Genomic DNA, 22628 nt, shown 5'->3' with positions numbered 1-22628 from the left:
GAATGTGTCAGCAATATTTCATCTGGGTCACTGGGGAATATTAAGGGCATGCACCCTGCCTCCATGGATGTCACAGTCAAAACTTTCAGTAATTTCACCAAGAACAGGACTGGTCTTGCACATGCTGCCCTGCTTGTTCCCCCGATGTGATCCCGCTACATCAGTCTCCAAGGTGCGGGCTCAGGAGCTCTCCATGACTCTGAGCTCCTCATTGATTAATTCCCTGAACACAGTGCATCTTGAAGTGGTTCCTTTTCTCTTTCTGCTGCCACTTGTTATTTTAGTAACATTTTTTAAAGTCACCTTGCTCATCCTTAAATGTTGTAAGCCTTGAAAGTAAGATGCAGTATCTTTCCAGTATGACACTGTAGCTTTTCCATGTGCAGGTATCCACATTAAGATAGTGTCCTTACAGCTTTGCCAATGCTTCACCTATATTTTCCCCATTTATCCTGGAAGACTCTCAGAAGACCTGGAAAATGCCTACACAGCAGTCGTTTCACCCACTCCTTGGAGCAGGCACTGCTCTAGCTGCATGTGGTCACCTCTGCGGTCTCGCAGTACCACTGCACAGGCAGCTATTCCCAAAAGATCGCAAAGATGACATTACAGAGGTGTGATGTGCTAGGGGACCTCCTAGGCAACTCCCAGAGCCCTTGGTCACACAGGCCACGTGCATTTCAGTTGCTGAACACGGAGAAGTTGCATACACAACAATTTGCTGCACAGCTGACTATCACTGTCTCCTGTGCACAATGGTTCTCCATGAGCACAATTTTAAGAGCCTTTGGCCCAGTTTTCTATGCCACAATTATTGCCTTTAGCTACCTTTTTTCTCCTTCCAGTATATGTTTGATTCCCCTCCCCTTTATCTCTTCTTTCACCTCTGAATCATTTTCCTAAAAACTGCACTTAAGCATGATTATTGCCTGAGCTGCACAATTTACACCCCTTAAAATCCATGTTATATTTGTGCATGAAGAATTCACTGTTGGATTCTCCCACTTTTTCATTTTTTTTTTAAAAACAAAACCAAAAATGAACAAGTAACGAAAGGAATAAGCCCCCACCAAGTTTCAGTATTATCCTACCACACAGCAGTCATTGAGACAGCAAGTGAAAAGTAGCTTCTCCAACAAAAACACTAGAGGACAGAAGTAAAAATGTAAAAGAAATGTAGGTGGGTATTTGTCATTACAAAAGGCTTATTGTACAAAGCTAGTATTAAACATGGGGTGATACCCTGTGTATGTCTTTGTACACCTAAACGTCAAGTCTGTGGGAATTTCCAAAATGCAAAGAACATGGAATCTAAGCCAGAATTATTTGTAAACATGTGATAGAAGAGATTTATATAACAGGCTACTGCAGATTTATGAATCCAGGAAAGGAAGTAATTACAAAGGAAATTAAAGTTAAAAATAGTCACAAACTGCCAAAAAGACTGTGCTTTCACCTCTTTCTCTGGCAACAGGGTATTACACCCACTTGCTGTGTGCCAGTTCATTCTTCTAGATAACTGGTAGGGCCAGGAATGGGGTCTCCAGTTTAAAGAAGAAACTTGACTTAGTAAATACTTCTCATTGTATGTTCAAAATAGGTTTTAGATTGCCTAGACAAAAGGCTTACACAAATTGCCTATACATCTAGCACACGAAGTCTTCTAATAGTGTGTTCCAGCACAATGCCCTTCTGAGAGCAGGAATAACTAAAAATAAGAGAAATTTAAGAACAAAAGCTGAAGCTAACCTACCATCTGATGACATTTATTACCAACAGAACACCATAAAATATAATTTGCTATTAATAAAGTGATGCTGTAGAGCTATAAGACATGCACACTGAAAGAATGGATGTAACTGCTTCTAGTTACCCTACAGGCAACTATTTATAGGGCTATAGACACCCAATAAAATCCAGCATAAATCAATAATGCAACTAGACAGAAAAAAAAATAATGGGGAGAAAGAGTCGAGATGTAGCTCTGCAGCACTGGATATTGCTGTTACCTGTGGTTCCTGGGGCCATGTCAGGGAGCAGGAAGGACACCTGGGGTCTTTAGGGGCTTCCAAATATGCACCTGAAGCCAGGCGCAGGTTTTTAATGGCTTCACTGAACAGATCACAGGAAAACACAAGCTAAAGGAAATCTCAGGGACCCTTAAAACAGCAATAACTTCCTTAATAGCAACAATTTCCTTTAATAGTAAGGAAGTTATAATCCATAGAAAAAAAACCCCAACGTACCAAAAAAGGAAGCAGTAGCACAATTAAGCTTCATGTGTGCATACCTAGTGAGTGATGTGAGAAAGGTGACAGGTGAGAAAGGCATGGTTTTACAATATTAACTAACAGATTTTGTGGAAAAAACTTGTGCAGGTGCAACGCAATGACACACAAATGTGTTTTCATAATTGCCAAGATACAGTGATGGGATATCATGGGATCCATACCTATTTGCCTGTTTTCACCTGTCATTTTCTGAAATTAAAAGTCACAATTTTTCACGGAAATAGGATTTTTAGTGCTGTCTGAAAACAGTTTTGATAGATAAATCTTAACAAGTTGTCAGTAAAAGCTTTTGGCTTCTACAAGCTAAACTCTGGGCTTGCTGCAATCAGCATTCATTTTATGTGGTTTGATGCCCGTTTCCTCACAGCATAATCTGTATGCAAGAGGCCTGAATGAGATTCACAAGATCTTTCCTGTGAACTTGGCACACAGCACCTGTTATAAAATGCAGATTTTATTATCAGTGTTGTTTTATAATCATTAATCACCTCAGAAGGAAAAAATTATAAAAATAATGATTGTTTGAAGAAACTAAAATAAAACCCATATTCTGTTAGTAATTCTCACATACCACTCTGCTGATCAAAGTGAAAACTATGTTGTTTGGTTTAGAGTATGTATATTATATGTAGAGAGTATGTATATATACATATATATACATACTCTATATATAGAGTATGTATATATAGAGAGAAAGACTATGACAGTGTATCCTTTATGTAGGGTATATTATATTTTCCTTTAGATTTTATTTATGGATTTAATGAAGAATAGTTTGATCCTTCCATGTTTTTCCTATACTCATGTAAGATCTGGATGTACAGATCCAGACACCAGTAAACCACTCTCAGAGTAAGGAGGATTTCTTCCAGCTCAGGAGGAACCTGTTTGGGAATCAGTTTTTTGGGTACACCATGAGATGGACAACTTCCATGGAAAGACAAACAATCTGTGGTGAAGCTCCTTGGACAAATATGCTTTAGAAGCAAAACAAGACACTGTGAGTACTGAAAGGTCAAGTACAAAATAAATTAATTCTGTAATTGATAACAAGTGACTTCCAGCTCTGGCAAATCATGTACTCAATACAAATTATTAATATTTGTTTGTTTTCTGAACTGAGTGTCTGTGATTTTATCCTCAAAAAAAAAACAAGAAAGAAAGAGCCAAAAGAACTTAAGATTTTGCACTAAGCTAAAAAGAAGTGGGTGTTTCTGGCCCATTGGCTGCCGGCTTATGTTATAGTGAGTTTTTGCAGTGTCAAAAATATTTTGCATAAAGAGTATTTGCATCTATTTATGTCTAAGCTCAGTGTTTGTTTTTAATGTAATCTAGAATTAAGCCTTATAGTAAACACTGATGTTATTTAGAGAAGGCATAAACCAACCAGTACTTCCATTTCTATACTCACAGGCCCAGCAACTTCAAAGCACTCACTAAAGAACAGCTGAAGACAGGATTTTGTTTCATAACATATAGACCAGTAGTAACACGCTTTTTTCTATTTATTTATGACTGTTTTCTCAGAGCTGGGCGAATGAAGGAAATATTTTAATTTCTGGGTTGATTACCACACTGCTCTCAGTCCACCCAAGCCAGAGCCCAGCCCAAGGTGCAAGACACTCGTGTCCACACTCTGCCTCCTCCTGTGACACTGAACACAGCACCAAGAACACAATTCCCCAACGATACTATCAGAGAGCTCCCTGCAAGAGGGTTGCCTGACAAGGACTTTTCAATCTGATGACTATGAAGCAGCTCTTTATGGTTTCCTGATTAAATGATTTGTCTCATAAAGCAATCAATGCCAGTGAATCAGCTTCTAATTCTGCAATGGTGAATGCCTGATTGTGCTTACCCGGGCTGGTGAGGGGGCTGTTGCAGGAGCCTGGTTGCTCTGGGGGATACAGGTGGAGATGGGAGCTGGGGTGGGGACAGATGCAGTAGAAGGAAGGGAAGGTTCAAGGCTCTGCGGTCACATTTGGGTTAGGTCCCTGCCTGCTCTCCCAGCGCTTGGGGCAGAGGGTCCCAGATCACTGTGAAAGGATGTTGCCAGGATTAGCAGGCCGAGAGACAAACAAGACCCATATTACTTAAGTGATTGCATATGGCAGTTTAGTAAGAACTTGCTCACCTAATTGCAAGAAGAGAATAACTGTTGCAAGGCGGGCTTTCTGCAGCGTTACTGAAGGAGGAGCGCCAGTGTGACCAAGCTTAGAGGGGTTATGACTGTGAGTAACCGGGTGGTGTCAGCTGGAGCAACGACCACTCTGTTCCCCTGGAAAATGCCAGGAGAACCCAGCTGCACTAACAAGGTAAATCTGGGAAATTGGTATGAATGTTCCCGGTCACAGTTTTGCTTTTGTTAAATGGTGTCATGTCCCCAGCAGCTTCTGCTTCTGTATAAATAAATTCTGCCAGCCTCAACATTAGCTTGACTTTGACCCTTGGATGACATCAACCAAAGATAAAGCATATGAATTAAAAGACTTGGGAGCTTTTAGAACAATGTTCAGAGAAGCATCTTCCACTGCAAAACAGAAAGGGTATAAATAATTTAAAGATGGTGCTTTTACTCAACTACTCCTCTTTCCTTACAAAGAAAGTCTTGGAGTTTTAAGCATAAAAATAAACATACTGAGGCAAATGGGAATGCCACCAGACATAAAATAAGTTAAAGTGTAGGGGATGGAGTTATAGTTTTCCTTAAGTTGAAAGTTATATGATGAGACAACATTTATAAAATGTCTTTTTTAATTCCCATGCTGATAACACAACGTCGTACACTGCAAAGAATTAAAGATGAACTACTCTCTGTTTTCTAGACCATAAGAAACACTTGTGCAAGCTTGAAGTTACACCCAGGGACAACGCTCAAGCCAGGCCATTTGTGCTGTGTGCTGTGATACACATCAGACGACGCCAGTTTCCCCCCAAAAGCAAACAAGCCTCCAGTATATTACAGAGCAGACAGGACTGAAAGAACTCCCAGACTTGGCACCCCACTCTGAAATGTGAATCTAACTATGACAGTCATTATGTTACTCTACTTTTAAGGTATTGAATTGCATTGCAGTGCATTGTATTTAATCTGTTAATCTCAAGCCACCTCGAGAATGGCTCGTGTGTTGGGAGGGGCTTTCTTAGTACTTCAGGTCTGAATCAACTGGATTAAAGAAGACAAAAGCAAAGACAAACTCCTTTTATCACCTGAGCTTTTTTGGTTTATGTGGATAACATAGCTTGAAGCTTTGATTATTTGTGTACCATTTTAAAAGTAATTTCTCCAAATAAATTTCAAATGTCGAATATATTTCACTGTCTGGCATCAGTTTACAGAAGGAAGACCTGAAAAAAGCAATCCAGTATCGTTACTTATTGGGAAGAAAATGAAGGGGAAACTCCTTTAAGAAGAGAGAGAAGGAAAAGAAAGTGGAGGAAAAGACCAGGAGCTAATTTGTGGACACTCCCTAAAAAGGTCATGGGAGGTAATGGAAGGAATGAAACTGGTGATGGAAATCAGCAACACAGACAAACATCCCCAAAAATGCAATCTTCAAATAAGAAGCAGGCAATCAGGCAGGGGTGCTGTGAGAATCCACAAACCCCATGTCAGCGCTAATCTACAGCAGCCACCAGCTCCACTCCCTGTTGCACCCAAGCAACACCCCTGCCCCCAAGGAACTGCCCTTACCGGGTCAGGAACTTCAACATAGTAACACCAAGCGCCCACCTGACAAAAGAAACTCCAGCACCCAAGGCTTTCCACAGCTCCAGGCTGTGACACAGTGACCTGCTGCGGTCATCCACATGCGAGGCTCCACGCTTTGGTGACAGCCCAAGAAGGCTGAGTTTGTTTAGACCGAGCCAGATGATGCTGACAGTCTGAGGTGTGAAAAACAGAGGGACCTGAAAACTGAACATCTACAAATCTAAAAATGACATAGAACCGTTGCCATCAATTACTAAAATTACTCTTTGTTCTCAGTTTTGGAAATAGTTCTTATTACTGCTGCATTAGCAAAGAAAGAGACCAAAGGCATTTAAAACTGCAGTGCTGCTGCCTATCATAAGGCAAAGTGAAGCATGTGGTTAGACTGCGTGCTACAAATACGCACATTTGTACTAACTTACACAATGTGTACTAATTTCTGACAGAAACACAGTAGCATGTTGGAATTTAGCTGGCCTTTATTTAAAAATACTGTGTGGAGTAAGTCTGTTCTTGATTTTATGTTGCCCAAGCAGACCCAAAGCTTCTGTGTTTCCCCCCCACCACTGGAACTGTGGTGAGACCTAGAATTTCAGCTCCTCCAGCTTTTCTATTTCAATCCTGCTAACTTTAAATTGTGGTGGTACACTAAGAACAGAAACTGTTTCTCCCTCTTCCGTAATTTCGCTTGTTCTGGGATACATTCTGCTCTGTAGTCAACAGAGTTTAAAAATAAATCTAGTTTGGTCTTCTCAAACATAAAAATATTTTCTTGAGAAGAAAGCGCATGTTTCATCTACAGAGAAGGTAAACATTAGTGCCCTTTATGAAACAAATAGGTTCAAAGTCATAGAGGGGCAAATATTTTCCCTTGCGTTAATTCCATATTTCAGTTTTCTAGCTTGTATGAGCATTAAAGCTTTTTTTTCCATCTCTTACACCAGGCAAAGACCTGCCTTGCCCCAAGCTCTAGTGCTCGTTTCGAGCTAAAATTTCTTCATGTGACTTAGCCGCATGGTCCTCATTAAAGCCTTGAGGCACCATGTGGATCAAAACATTTGGAAGAGCCTCTGGAGCCCTGAGCATCCATCCATCCATCCCTCTGACACAGCGGGTCAGCGCATCACCGGAGCGCACGGGAGGCGGTGCAAAGGGGGGCTTCGGTATGAAACCCAGAAATATTTAAACAATATTTTCTTTCGTATGCTTAGTATGATAAGAATGTAATAAACACACACGAAGGATAAACCTCGTTAGATAACGCTCGCTTTGATGACAGCTCATGTGCCGGGCGGAGGCCGCCTGAAGCTGCGCCGAGCATGGCAGCGCCCGGCCGCGCTGCGCAGGGTGCCGGGAGGGGGCGATCCCCCGCCGGGCTACGGGCCACGGCCATCGCGCTCGCCCAGGGCCGAGCCAGCGGGTCTCTGCGAGGACAACCGGGGGCCTGCGGGAGCTAGTGCGGGGTGGGGGGAGCCGCCGGCGGCCCTCAGCCCTCGGCCCGGCGGGACGGGAGGAGGGAGAAGCCGCCGGCCCTCAGCCCGACGAGGCGGGAGCGGGGCTCGGCGCGGTTTCGCCGCGAGTCTAGGCAGCCCGCAGGGAGCCCTCGCCGTCAGGCCGGGGAGCCTGTCCCGGCTCGGGGGCTCCGCCTTCCCGCCAGGGGATGCATTCAGCCGGTACGAGGGGGCACAGGCGGCCGGCTAACGGCGCTGCCCAGGTAGGGTGCGGCGGCCCGGCCCTGGCACCAGGCAAGCCGCAACCCCGGAGCCTCGGGCCGGGCCTCGGCGGCAGCCACCGCCCGGCCAGAGCCGCGCAGCCGGTCGCTGCTCGGTCTCCCCTCATGCCGCCGACGGAGCCCGCAGGACGCGCGCCCGGGAAGTCCCAAACAGACCGACGCGTCCGTGCCGCCGCTCCCCGCCGGGCAGCCAAGGCGCGGCCCCGCACGCCTGAGGCCGACACGGCGCGCCCCAGAACCCCTCACCGAGGGGCGCGGGCCGGGCGGGCGGGGGCACCGAGCGGCCCTAGGAGGTGGACAGAGCTGCCACAGCTTCTCCCTGCGGCGCCTCACAGCCGCACTCGCATCGGCGGCCAGCCCGCGCCGCCAGCCCCGCCCGTGCATGCGCGGCGCGGCGCAGCGCACCGCCCCTCTCGCCGTGCAGGGGCAGGGAGGCGCCCTGCCCTCCCCGCGCGCGCATATACACACAGGGCCGGCACCGCCTCTTCCGATTGGCGGCGCGGCCCCTTCTGCCCGCCCCCTCGGGAGCCGCCGGCCTTGCCATTGGCCCCGCGGGCCGGCGGCGCCTCGCGGTTGGCTCCGGCGGCGCTGCGGCCCGGCGGCACTGTGGGCGGGGCGGCCCGGCCTTCGCCGTGAGGTGCGGGAGGGCCCCGGCCGCCGCCGCTTCCGGGTCTGTGGTGAAGCCGCCGCGGAGGGCGATGGCGTAAGTGCGGGGGACGCCGAGCGGGGGCGGTAGCTGCCCGCCGCGGGCGGGGCGGGGGTGCTTTCCCGTTTCCACCGGGCCGGGGGCGGAGGGGCCGGCCCCGCCGCCGCCCCCGCGCCTGTCAGGCCGCGCCGCCGTCGAGGGGAAGCGGCCTGAGGGGGGCCGAGCGCCGGCAGCGCGCTGGTGCCGCCACGGGCCTCCGCCGTGCTGGGTGGGGGCTGGGGGCCGCGCTGCCGGCGGGGGTGGCCTCCGCCGCCCTGCGGGGCATTGCGTTGCCGGCCGCGGCGGGTCCCTTCTCCCGGCGGTTTTCAGAGGGAGCGGCGCCAGGGGAAGCCCCTCCGGTTTTCCGGGTCCCGGTTCTCTCCCCTCCCCGTATGTCTCCTGTCGGTTACCGCCGTGTGGCGAGGGAGGTGGGGGAGCCCGGGGCCTCCCGTTCTGCCTGGCCCGCGGAAAGCTGCGTCCCTGCCCCCCGCGCCGGTGGCAGGCGGCCTCCGCGGGACCCCGCGGCCCTCCGGGGCGCACACACCGGCCCGGCGCGGCACCACCTGCCTTGTGCTGCGCCGGGGCTGTGAGGTGCTAGTACCGGGTGCTGTCGGTGGGGTGTTGGGTGTAATCGGTGGTGTAACGTGCTCTGACGTGCTGGCACGGTGGAGGTGCGCTTTAAAGGTTAGCGTGTAGCCGGTATCCCGGTCATCACCCACGCCTGGGTTTGTTTCCCATCTTCAGGTGTCTCACCGCAGCAACCTTCGCTGAACTTTGCGAAAACTTCCAAAGTTGGCAGTTTACCACACCGTGCAATTTTGCCAGGTTTCATATGAAAATGACTGCAGTTCTTGCCATGGGAGTTCATTTGTTGTGTAATTTAATTATACTTTTCTGGCACTTTTCTTATTGTGGCTGTGCAGGTTTTTCTCCAACTTTTCTATGCAAAATGTAATGACCCGACCAACGATCGGGCCGGGGATCTTGGCAACTGAGAAGAAAAACTAGAGCGTAGGATTGTGAACTTGTTGTAAAAGTATGTTAATAGGTTATTCAAACAGCCCTTGGTAACAGTGGTATTTAAGGTCGGATCAGACAGTTGGCTCTAACTGGCTGTTCAGGGGTGTTCCCTCAGACCACGGCCTGAATTTGCACAATTTGACAGTGTTCAGGAACACGTTAACGCATGGGTAGGTTTTGCTCACAGTGAACTGGGTGGAGGTATACACATGTTTGGGACTTCTCTGGGGAGAGCTCTGGTCCCTGTGTGGCATGTTGTAGTAACTCGCCCCTTTTGGGTATGCTGCTAGAAAACTTTGACATGTGAAATGTGCATCAGCTGCTCTTTGGTAATGGCCCTTTTGCATAGTTTTATCCTGTGGGAAATAGGCAAGAGTTTATTGCTCTTTGTTATCAGCATGCAGAGTTATCCTGTGTTTACAGTGGTGTTGAGATACACTACCTTCTCCCAGTAACTTCTTATCTTCTTACATAACTTCTTGTAGCACTTGTTGCTGCACCAGAATCTGTGTGTTGACTGCAGACTGGGAAAGACTCTAGCGAAGACCTTTGGGTAGTTCACTTAAGGGTGGTGGTGTATGTAGCCACAAGACTGATTTTTGGTTTGATTTATGGCAGATTTCCCCCTTTCCCCAAGTTGTGGTGATGTGTCAGAGGAGAAATTTGAGTCTTCTACACCTTACATATGAATTTTTGCAGCTCTAATTTCATAGAGTAAATCAGAGGTATAATGCTGTAGTTCAAATCAAAGAAAGCGGCTGGGGGGTGGGGAGGGGGGGGAAGTCATTGCCTTGTTATTGAGACCAGCTCCAAAAAGGATTATTTTTTTCCCCCCTAAATAGAGGAGTATGCATAAGGGAGATTCTTATTTATTTCTGCTGTTATGAGCCTTTAGGTTCTGTTGTTTCAGTGTTTTTTGGTTTTGCCCCTTTTTTTTTTCTTCTGCAGCATCAGAAGCTGGCAGTGTAAGCAGGAGAACAACCCTCTGAGCAAATCTGGGAAATGAGGTTAAACAATGTATTTTTAATTTTTAAAAATTAAATGAAAAATCATCCAAAGTTCAGTTTGGCATTCCTGGGCTAGCAGCTGGGTGATGCAAGGAGTACTGTATGTTGGCTGACATAGAAGTTTGCCTTTGATTTCTTCTGTACTAAAGCTCATGTCCTGTACTACTAAAAAGAAATAAAAATATATAACTTCTGCTGCTTTGGATGCTGAATCAGTAGGTACCAGATTCTTACTGCTCTTGGAAGGATGTTAAATTCACACACACAGTTATACATGTATATATTTACTGTAGATGCTTCTCTGGTGGTTTCTGTTTCTCTATTAGGTGAATTAAATCCCCATCAGGTAGGCTATTGTAAGAATGACTTTTATCATATATCTTACAGTTCCTTTGAATATGCTTTAATTTTGATTTAATTATTTTTTAATTAAATATGTCATTTACTAAAATAAGCTACTGTGGTGCAAATTACGTTTAACTAAGACTGTCCAGACACCGGTTTAACTAGGTGTGACTCTCTTCTGTGCTCTGCTTTTAGTTCAGCTCTTTCTGCTGGAGGTTGGAGCAAGATTTCATTAGTATAATTAAAGCAGTAGTTTAGCTTGTTTACACTTCACTGCTATTGTTATTTCAGGCAGTAGCAGAGTGGGGAGAAGATAGGCCTGAATCTTGGTTCTTTTCTTAAAAAAAGAACTCATCTTGAATTGAGTATGAAGCCAATGCCACGTGTCAGATGGCTGAATTACTGTGCGGGTGCTGTCACTTAGCATATTTTTTGTGTACATGTGTCTTTTCAGAACAACTTTCCTTCTCTTCCTTCCTCTTTCTCTTGCATGTTGATTAAAGAATAGCTGAGCTTCCTAAGCTGTGCTGAGACGGGTTTGAAGTCTTCAGACCTGGCTGGAGTGTTTCGGGAAAGATGCCAAGGTTGGCAGCTTTTTGTTTTGTGAAATGTGCCTGATGTGTGTGTGGGTGCTGACAATGTCACTGTGCCTTCAGAGGAAAATTCAGTCGAGTCATGTTTACATTTGTGAGACTCTTCTAATAACGTTTAATTATCTAAAGCTCTGATTTCATAGCAGCTGTTGCTGGAGATACTTTGAAAGAAAGTGATGGAGTGGGTAGGATGCAAAAACATCATTTTTTTCCTTTTCTCTAAGGAACCGCTGTGGGTATGAAGCATCCAGGCTTACTGTCTATGTTCACTTATCTAGACTAGTGGGATTTAGCTCCTGTTGTTTAATATGTCTGTTTGGGTGTAATTGTGACTCCGCTGTTTTCTAACTGCTGTAGAAGCTGGGAGTTGAGTATCTTCAGAATGGTAACCTCTAATAACAGCAATTAACATATGTTTGGTAAGTGCTTGATTTCTGTGAAGATCTGAGGAATAAGTCTGGTCAATTTAGACTGCAGGTTTATTCCCCCTGTGAATTCTAGTAATAATAAGGGGATTGGCAGCGTCCATTATTTCCCTACAAGCTTCATAACTGTATGAAAGTGTTTCTTCTCAGTAGCATGAGATGCTCGGGTTTTCCCCACCTTTGGATACCAGTATTATTCAGCTGTTTCTACAAGGTATGCTGGGAAAAGAGTGACAGAAAGGATGTGGTAGGCAGACGTTTCTCCTTTTTATTTTCTTATGCAGCTCAAGACCCATATTACCCTAATGCTCTCAGGCACTGAATAAAATATCCGTTGCCTTCATCCTCAGCTATAGGTACAGGACAGACCTTTTACAGGTGGGTTGTCGCTCCCTAGGCTGCAGCTGCCTCTGTGAAGCAGCTGTGTTCTGGTGACTGAGAGCCTGGTGACCGGACTTCTGAGGGTTTTTTTCTGTCAGCTCTTTCATATATGCATGATTTCTGTAAATCTTTAATGACTTTGTTCAAGCAGAGGTTTGTTCTCAGTGTTAAGTGTTAATCTTGGGCTGAGGTTAAAACTAGTTTACCTATTTGATGCAACTGAAATGTATTGAGGCAGCTTGCTTTTGAGTGTTTGGCTTTTTGTGAAAATCGGCTTGAGTTTGGAATACTGGAAGCAGACTAGAAGTGAAGTCCATCACACCAGGATTATAACATCCCTTGCATCTTTTTAGTACCAAGGAAAATGGATTAACATATGACACAAGTCATTAAAACTCATTTTTAAAAGTATCTTAGATGTGTGTTTCTGCTATAAAGAAAGCCTGTCTGAGCAGGAGGAGCAAATGCAGAGCAGTATCAAACCCTCATGTCCTCAAGCCAGTCTGCTCTGTGCTTTGAACACGCTAAGTGCTCTAAACATGCACAGCCTGAAAAGCAGGCCTCAAGTATTTCAGTTTGGGCATCATAAATAAAGGATTTGGCTTTTATCTCTCTGTGCTTCAGATACCCCATTTGCAGAAAGAAGACTAGATAACACCTTAAAGGACTGCTGTGAAGTCCTTTAATAATATAAATAATAATAAATACAGGCATTGGGATTCTGTCACTTTGGTGCCACAGAATCTTCCTCTTCTCCTGTCCTCTTCCCAGGAGAAAGCTAATACATTTTGTCTGTATTAAGATGGTATACAGTAAATGGGAGCCATAAGTGACTTACTGAATAGTAAGATGTGCTTTACAAAAAAAAACCCCAAAAACCTTAAAGAAAAGGTGAGGGGAAGGCAGATAAACCAAAACACTTTAGTTTTGGACTATATCCTGGCATGTTAATGGCATGAGCTTGTCATTGCAGAGCAGCAGAGAACTTGAGAATATGCTGTAAATAAGAACAGAGACCTAAGTGTGAAGTCTTGGGTTTCTCTTTGGTGCATTTTCTTTCTTGTACTAGCAGGGCTGGTAAGGCATACTTTCCCACCCAGACTTGTATCTCATCCTTCCAAGAGTAGTCCCTTAAGGTTGGAAAGTATAGTTACTTCAAAAGAATATAGCAGCAGGATGAATGTAAATGACAGGCTCATTAACCTATGGGTCAGTGTTCCTGGAGAGTGCAACAGTTACTTTTTTTGTCTGATTGCAAAGTAATTCTGCCCACAGGAATAAATGTAACAAGGGTGGATGACTGCAGGGAGCTGAGAGGTAAGCAGGATTTAAATCTATGGGTACAGCGTGTAGGGTATGGAAGATGAAGGCAGGTAGGTGCAGGGCTGTCAACAGAAAAAAGTGCTTGTTACTGAAAGTACTAACACCTGTCCTGACAAGACTATATCTCTTTCTCTTAACAATCGTGGTGATCCAGGTCCTGCCTCTCCATCCCATATAAATACACAAGGACATTATGGACAGTGTGTACTGCTTAAGAATACATCCCCTTTCTATTACACTAATTTGTATAGTCAAAATTGCTTCATAATCACAGGATGGTCAGGGTTGGAAGGGACCTCTGGAGATCATCTAGTCCAAGCCCTGCTAAAGCAGGGTCTCCTAGAGCAGGTTGCACAGAGTCGTGTCCAGGTGGGTTTTGGATGTCTCCAGAGAAGGAGACTCCACAGCCTCTCTGGGCAGCCTGCTCCAGTGCTCTGTCACCCTCAAGGTAAAGAAGTTCTTCCTTGTATTTGGTTGGAACTTGTTGTGTTGCAGTTTGTGACTGTTGCCTTGTGTCCTGCTGCTGGGCACTACTGGAAGGAGCCTGGCCCTGTCCTCCTGACACTCACCCTTAAGATATTTGTAGACATTGATAAGATCCCTGTCTTTAATATGAATGGATTAAGCCCTTGCTTTCTCTGAGATGCGTGCTGAGAGCCCACATGTAGTGCAGGTGATGCTGTTGCCTGTTTTTGGGTGGTTACACTTTAATTGCCATCATGCTCTTCCTCAGGTGACTTGATCGAGGGCAAAGGGTGCCCTAAGAAAAAAAAAAATATCCATGGGGCAGGGTGTCAGAGGATCAGCTGTGGAACTCCAAAATGATGTATTGACACGTGTTAACTGATGGGGGATTCCTGACTTTATTTGCATGCAAATAGCAAATGTAGTTCAGAAAACTAACAAGGGTGTCCAATTTATGGTATGAGTAGTGATGACAAAAAATATGGGACACTGTTCAGGTATCAGGATCCCATGACTTGCACTTCCTGTTGTCTTGCCACGTCCTGTTTAGAGCATAATGATCTTTAATGTCGTGTCTTAGTATTTCATAATATTGGGTGATAATTCTCCTTAGGGAAAATCCACAGATTGCCTTCTTGAGGGTTTAAGTGGTGGCGGTGGTGTTTGTTAAGGTGATAGGCAGTCCTTGCCAGCTGACAGCACTTCCATGGTGGTCTTGGTCACAAGAGAGTGACCATGTTGTCTCTTGGTAAGAAAGAGAGAAAACAAAGTTTTTTCTTCCTGAAAGCATTGGGTTTGGTTTCTGTAGTTATCCTGTCATTCAGTGGGTTAAAGGCACTTGGAGACTGCCCGCAGAGGCATCATCTGCTTCATAATACCAGTTGACATGTGGATTTTTTATTAAGGTACTATGAAAGTCTTAAAACAAAGCAAAGTGCCATTATGTGATTTGATTTGCCTTTGTAATGTCCTTTCTAAAACAAGGGCTGCTTTTTTAATGTTTTTTTTTTTTTGTGTATGCGTGTGATGCTTAGTATTCCTCTTTGTGGGGGAGCTGTTAGTAGCTTCTTTATCATCACCGCTGGAAGCAATGCCTGGTGTTTTGGTGTTGGTTGGGGTTTTGTTGTTGTTTGTTTGTTTCTGTGTATTACTTTCATGTTCTTTCCTCCCCACTCCATTCCCTCTTACAGAAGAGGCAGCGAACAAATTGTTAGCACTTATTCTTGGGTCCCTACTTGTATTTTAGTTGAGAATGTAGGCTCTTAGTTCAAGGTACTGTATTTACCCAAGTCTGGGGAGAAACAAGTGCATTAAAAGCATTTTTCAACTTCTTCTACATTTTGTTTTCAACTTACAATAGTGAAAGATAGTATGTATATTACAGGAAAAAGTGGAAAAAATATTAGTTTTGTTGCTAACGCTTCTAAATACTGACTCCTCCAAAGATGTTCAGCCTCTCAAAGACTAAGGTCTTACCAGCATTACTTAGTTTTATGTTCTAGAGTTCTTGATGAAGAGCATCAAAGATTTCATAAATAAAGGGAATAAAGCATACTCTCTTTTTTTTTTTTTTTTTTTTTTTGAGGGTTGAATACTGACAGGAGGACAGGCTGCCAGGAGCTGGGAAGTGCTTGGAAAAAAAAAAAAAAAAGCAGAATTAATGCTTGTTTTCCTGTAAGAAAGCTTTACAGATAATGTCCAAGAGAGAAGACTTCAAATGAAACTCATGCAAGTAAAATACTGCTGTGTAATTACAGGTGTTACTGAGTTGAGCTGCTCCCTGTTAATCACACTTAATTAATATAACCCAGTTGAAAGGTGATTTATGGGTGGTTTGAATAAGTGTGTAAGATCAGGAGGACTGGTTTTCTGCTTTCTATAACAGAGATACCATGTAGTCACTTTTTATAAGGTGATGCAAATTCACCCTATAGCAGAAGAATTAATGGGCACAGTGGATTAGAAGGGTATGGGAATTTTCCTTAGCTCCTGAAAGTATCTGCTTTGGCCTTCCCTTCTGCAGGGGCAGGAGTTCAGTCTCAATAACTTTTTGCATGTTAGAAGGCTTAATACAGACTCATTTTTACTTGTGTGTTCAGTTACCTTTTGACTTGCTGCTATGGCACAACAGTTTTAAAAATTTATTTGCTACTCTATTCTGTACAGGGCATTCAGGGTACTAAATGTCTGGCATTCTGTTGATGTGTGATCTGTTTTAGGGAGGCACATGCCTGGAAACTGTTTCAGCAGAGGTGAGTGGAAGTGTTTCTGGAGTAGAAGACTGGGAGAAAGGGTAGCTGAGAATCATGAAGATCTAATTGAAGGAATAAAACAAATAAATTCATATTTGAATGAAACAGAACGTTAGAGATTGTTTAACATGGTACATACGCAAATTTCTCCAAACTGTACTGTGCTTGTTACTCATTTTGGTTTTGATGTGTGTTTTTTTTTGTTTTTTTTTTTCCCTTCAGTTCTATACATGCTGGTGTAATAACAGTTTAGCAATGGATCAAAGGAAGAATGATAGTTTTGTCCCAAGTATCACACAGTTGGAAGACTTCCTAACAGAACACGACTCCAATGTTGTTTGGCTGCTAGTAGGTAAGGTGAATCAATTCTGTTTTGGTTAAATGTTTTTTTTTTGCATTTACTTTTAAACACACTTCTCTAAATGCTGGCATACCAATATTGAATTTCTTACTAAATTACATCAAAACATTGAAAATAGATTTTTATTTCTCATGCAGCTGTTTAGTGAGATATGGCAATACTACTTCAGTCATTTAGAAAGCAAAAATACACAACTATTTCCAATGCTAATTGTGCTGCAACGCTTGCGAGGTAAGTCCAGTGCGCAAAGGATGATGCTCTACAACTGTGACTGTGCAAAATAAGAACTCAGTGAGAACTTCTTTCCATGAAATAAGCTTTTTCTAACATCAGAGTAAGCTCGTGATTAACTGTAATACCATAACAAAGGATTAGCACTGTAGCACATGACGGGCAGATACAATAACTTTGTTATACCAGTATTTACATATCTGCCATTTAATATTGTATAGTCTGAAAAGTGATACAAAGACTACTGTGTTTAATGACACAAATTCTAGGTTAAACTGTGTGCCACAATAAGCCTTTAAGTCAAACTGTCATGTACTCGGTTATGGGCTGTTTTTGTAAAGATGCCTGATTTAGGTATGCTAACTTTTTTATAACACTGGTGCTATTGTTTATTTTTCTGTAGGTACTTTTATTTTCTAAATCTATAAACAGGTGTATCAGGGACAGGCAAATAAAAAATAAGTTGTATTCAGGTCCAGATAAAGAGTGCTAGAAGTGTGTGATGGATTTGGACTTTTCCAAAGGTAGATAATGCCTGCTTTTTGATCTTGATTCTTGGACCTCAAGTGAGGGGCAGCACAGGAAAAACAACTTTATTTTTTGACTTCTGGGAAGTTAAAGCATGTCAGTTGGCTATTGATGTACTGGAATTATTTTTCAGTAGGCCAAACTGAATGAAAAAGGTGTACGCGCATTAGCCAAAGGTGCTTTCTGAATATTATTTATTTCACTTTTATATGTTGACATGAGAAGTTCATAATCAGCATAAAATTCTGAGTGTAATCAAGATGAAAATAAGGGAAGTCACCATGCTGATAGTTGCTCATAGTAAAATGGGGAACAGATGCAGAACAGATCTAAAAAAATTGTCTCTGGAAGCTTTGACTTGAGACATGAAGATGTTTAGGTCTTTCACCAAAGAATAAAAGTGTCAAATTACAGTCTGCAGAATTTTCTTTCTCTGAGTTTCCTGCTCTGCACTGGATTCTTAGAGCAAACTACTAGTAATTCCACTTGGAAAGTACATAGGAGATAAGCAATCCCATGTAGCAGCTATAATTTAAACCAAAAGCTTTGCTTAGCTTTCTTATTTGCTTGAATGTATTAAACTTACAAATTTCTTTTGTCACAGAAGCGTGGGTAGAACTACAGGAAATAATACAGTTCATCCCCTTTTTCTGTGGGGAGAATGACCTACATAAAATTATGCAGTTTTAGGGAGCTGCTGATCTCTCGATCAACTCTAAGAAACCACCTGATATTTTAGAAACAATGCCACAAACAACAGAAAAAGCTGGGTAGCCTCCTGTTACTATGAGGTTTGGATAAGAAACATATTAAAGTAACATTTATTAACTGACCCAATTTCAACCAGCCATTCCTCCTTTGCTTTCATCTGTTGACCGATGGCGTCCTGTTATGAGAAAACAAAGAAGGAAGTCAATAGTTTCTTCTGAATCCTGAATCACCTAACTATTGATCCTACTAAAAGAGGTGATGCATTCCAGAACTTGCTCCTCAAAGAGCTGTTGCTCAATTCTAGAATAATTTCTAAAAGTTGCATGCAGTAAAACTTTCCAAAATGTGATTTCTGTGAAGAGGCTTTTAAAATCAAGAATGTAATTATGAGTTGAATAGATTTTATGGGATCTGTTGCTTAATAGTGGAGACTAAATTTAGTGAGGGGAAAGAAAATGCTACAATTTGTGTCAGAGATGAGACTAGTGGTAAGGCAGCGGATTAGGACCATTGTGCCTGGAAACTGTACTAGTCTGCTGTTTTTTCTGTGTATGCCACCTTAAGAAGGTACCTTCTTGGCTTTGGTATCTCGAAACTAAGTGTCTGGTTGAACTCTAATCTTAAATTAAGTTTTATTACTGGAATGAGGGCCTTTCAGCATGAGTCATCTCACCTTTCTCCCTACATCCATAGAGGATCAGCAGTGAGTATCTTACTCATTTGAAAGCAAGGGGAGGTACACCCTGTCCTTGGAGTGTGCCCTCACTGAATACCAAGAGCTGTTTCTTTCCTGGGGAAAGAAACTTTTTTTTTTTCTTTCCTGCCTTGTTTCTGTGTAATCACCCACGCAAATTTGATTTGTTTTACATGCTAAGCAGCTTACCTGCCTAAGTCTATGAGCTGCTTGGATTTTGGCCACACCGGATCCATTTTCCAGTAGGGAAAAGATGGAAGTTATGCAAGTTTTTCTCTTTTACCTTCTCATCTTTCAAGAAAGCACAGGTGTTGTTACAAAGCAGTGGAGCATCCCACTGCAAAAAGATTAAGGGGCAGTAAAAGGACAGCTTGGATTTTTTGAATTTTTTTGTTGGCTTTTTTTTTTCTTTTTTTGAATAACCGTCTGAACTCTCTGCAGAGTGAAGGCATCATACCCATATGCCATTCTGCACTTCCCATTTCCCATAAAAGGCACAATAAAACTGAGTTTTTCAGTATGAAGTGTACACATAAGTGAAAAATTTCTCTTACAAAGTTTGGTTAGTATAATGAGTAGAGATACCTCAAATACAAAACCTGCTTGCTTTCCCACTCTGCTCTAGGTGAAACAGAATGGTAATTATCAGTAAAGTCAGTAAAAACTAGTCCATTCCCTGGCAGTCCCATTCCTTTTGGGTTTGTCCTTCTGGAAGGTTTGAGAACCCTTGTAGTCAGAAATAGGTTACCAGCTCTTAATCAACTAAAGTAAAAATTACTTTGGGGATTAGCAGACCTATTTTTTTATTTTTTAAACATATTTCTAATCGGATTGCTATTTTCTTTTTTTCCTATCAAATTCCATGCGTGAAGTGTTGACAGATTTCTGCTAACCCAAGGACTGGTACATTTCTTTCAGGATACAGCAGCTTAGGAAGTGGTTTCAGATGTGATAATGTTTCCTGTGCTAAGATGTGAAAGACTAGAAATTTAAGTTACTGGAGATGAAATGTAGCGTGACTTTAGTGGCGGTATATTTTTAGGGTATTTTGAAACAAATGACCATGTGAGATAATGCATGTTATGATTTGATCTGTGAAATTTTAACTTCTTGGATGATAAGGGATGTAATGAAATAATGAAATATATGCCTTTTGCAAGTCCTCTGTAGAACAGTTGGTTTTGGTTTGTGTTTTTTTTTTTTTATATTGGGGAATAGAAAAGCAGTGAAGAATCTGTATTTTTCTGTACTTCCCATTTCCCCTTCTCCCCCCCACCATCTCGTCACACCCTTCTTTATACCGTCACTCTGAAAACACACACTAAAGTGTCCCATCAGTTTCAAATTTTTTTTGAGAGTAGGAAGAACACTGTTGTGCTTTATAGTCTTAAGAGGTAAGGCTTTTATCTGGGTCAGCATAGTTAAAAAATATTTTAATTAATTTTAATCTTTCAACAGCGACAATATTGTCTTGCGGATGGATTATCTACCTAACTTATTATAATTCCCGGAACATTGGACTCATTTTAACACTGGTTCTTAACAGATTGTATAAACATGGCTACATTCATATTGGTAAGTTATGATTACTGTAATGCCGCTGTTAATCTACTGCTTTTTATTATACCTCAATTTACTAAAAACTTGAAGTAAAATCAAAGTGTTCCTTTGTTATAGTAATTTGAAAATGGTTAGCATGGATTGAATTTAAGAAGAAAAAAGTTCAGTGTCATGTTTGAGGGGAGGATTCTTGGCATAGGTGGAAACCCTCCCCCCCCTTTTTAATTGATGTCTTTTATTATTTTATATTAAAGTTCACTTGGCAGGCTTTTTTAATGTTGAGTTCACTTTTTTCTGGTCTGTATACTTTGTGTACTTAAAAAATGTACTTTTTCAAAGCCCTATAACCATAGTGGTTAGTATCCTAAAAGGAGAAGCTTGACCTCCGTCCCCCATGGAGCCTGCCTGATCCACTTCTGAATTTGCCTTATAATTCCATGTTAAGGTGCAGCTTCCCACTCCCCCACACCTTTGAGGCTTGTTATACAGCCTCTAAAGTGAGGGTAGCGACCGCTGGAGTGGACTCAGAGGGGCACAGTACAGTCTCAAGCCTTGACTCCCTGTTACGGCAGTGTCCTTGCTTCCTAAATAAGCTGTCTGAACAACTAACGTTAATCCATACTGGGACTGTGATATGTAGAATTTATACTGGCTGGAACATTTGCATCAAATCCATTAACTTTTCTTTTTCTTTTTTTTTTTTTTTTTATCTTTTAAAACGTTTTTGAGTAAAACAGGTCAGTACAAATCACTTGGGCACTCGCCCACATTACAAAAATATCTGGTGCTGAATCACAGAGGGCTCTATCCCACAACCTCACTCTGATGGCACTTTTAATTTTCTTTCATTTATTCTTCCATGCCTTCTTCTGTCTGCTTCCCAGAATAATGATGACTTTAGTTCTGGATGTTTTCTGCAACTATTGATCATAAGTGTAGTGAAAATTTAAAACAAAAAAAAATCCTACCCATGCTTGCCTGCCAAAGAGACCCCCACAATAATTTGCTTGTGTCCTCAAGAATTTAAGAACTGTAATCCAGATCACCTTCAAATCCAGCTTTTTGAACAGCAATATAGATGAAATACTTACTGGCTGCTACACTTGATCTGTAGGCTTTTATTAAAATTTCTGTGTGAAACTGCTGTTAAGTAAAGACAGATGGACATAGCTGACCAAATATGTGGTGTTCTTTATAAACTTAATCAGTAAGAAGAGTGTAACATTAATTAAATCCTATGATTTACAGCTTGGCTTCAATCGATTAATGTTGATTATTTTTTTTTTTTAATCATGGTTTACTTAACTTTCTGTGGATGAGGTGAGAAGCCCTAGGAAAAATATGGGCTATTACATTACCTGCTGGTCGTTTCACGCTTATTAATCCTTCCTGCTGTAAACATGACTTGTCATAATAATTGGAATAAAAATGTTATAGCCATTGAAAATTTGAAAAATTTATTTGTCAAGAATCTTTATTTCTCTTAATTACAGTCTTGCATACAAGGGCTTGGTACTGTCAATGTTCAAAATGGCTTTCCTAACTCTTTTCACAAGCTTCACAAGGCACCTGAGTGACTAGTGTGTCTCAGGGTACTGGTTGTATTCTTGGGTGGTGCCAAACCCAGCACCTTTTAGAGCTGCATCCTTTTTGTCTTGTATGTTCTGAATCTCTTGACTTCCCTTCTTGTCTGAAAGTCAGTGTGTTTTCAAAGGGAAGACTCAAGATACCCAGTAAACCTGTTTTGTACTATATTCCTCCTGCTCAGAAAATAAAGCATTAACAACTTTAGGCTAATGTCTGGTAAACACTTATTTCCACACCAGGTTCCTTTTCGTTCTCTGTGCTGTCTGGAAAAGTCATGGTTCGCGAAATCTATTTCATCACAGAAGACATGTCTATCAGGTACAGGTTTCCAAGGGAGTCACTCTTCTAATAGTGATTTGAAATACAATAAATGCGTATGTCTAAATAACACATATCAAAATACTTTCTTGCAAATGAGCAGTAAATATATTTATAAATGTTAAAACTGAACTGACTCTTTTGATTATAGTATTGAGATGTGTTTAGATACTTGTTAGCTCATTTGCTGTTTGAGCATTTTCAATTGGAACTGGATAAGTTGTCCTTAATATTTGTGAAAGAAAACACTTCAGAGTTTGAAGGACAGCTATTTTTTTTTCATTAATGTCTTTCACTCCCTCACGCTCCTGCTCTTAAATCTGGGAGTTTCATTTTGGCCAAGTAGTTTGCATTTATTTACTGGAATTGAGAATAATTTGTTTGATGAACTGCACACAGCAAATAGC

The 22628-nt window shown here is 42.4% G+C and overlaps 1 protein-coding gene across 10 annotated transcripts in view; it reads left to right on the top strand.

Moving 5' to 3' along the window:
* Positions 1–219: 219 nt before the first annotated feature.
* Positions 220–22628, top strand: part of BLTP1 (bridge-like lipid transfer protein family member 1) — a 133141-nt gene continuing 110732 nt past the window's right edge. For 8 of the 10 annotated variants that reach the window (XM_080373538.1, XM_080373534.1, XM_080373535.1 and 5 more), the window contains exons 1-4: positions 3156–8438; positions 16454–16583; positions 20215–20331; positions 22143–22221. In XM_080373538.1, coding sequence (XP_080229664.1) covers positions 8118–8438; positions 16454–16583; positions 20215–20331; positions 22143–22221 — 647 coding nt within the window. In that variant the 5' untranslated portion in view covers positions 3156–8117. Of the gene's footprint in view, positions 8439–16453; positions 16584–20214; positions 20332–22142; positions 22222–22628 lie in introns of all 10 variants that reach the window. The other 2 variants (XM_080373531.1, XM_080373532.1) reach the window with 2 other exon arrangements.

Source organism: Falco punctatus (genome assembly GCF_963210335.1).
Source record: "Falco punctatus genome assembly, chromosome: 1".
Taxonomy (NCBI): Eukaryota; Metazoa; Chordata; class Aves; order Falconiformes; family Falconidae; genus Falco; species Falco punctatus.
The sequence above is the reverse complement of the archived record's forward strand: the minus strand, read 5'-3'. Positions and strand labels throughout refer to the sequence as shown.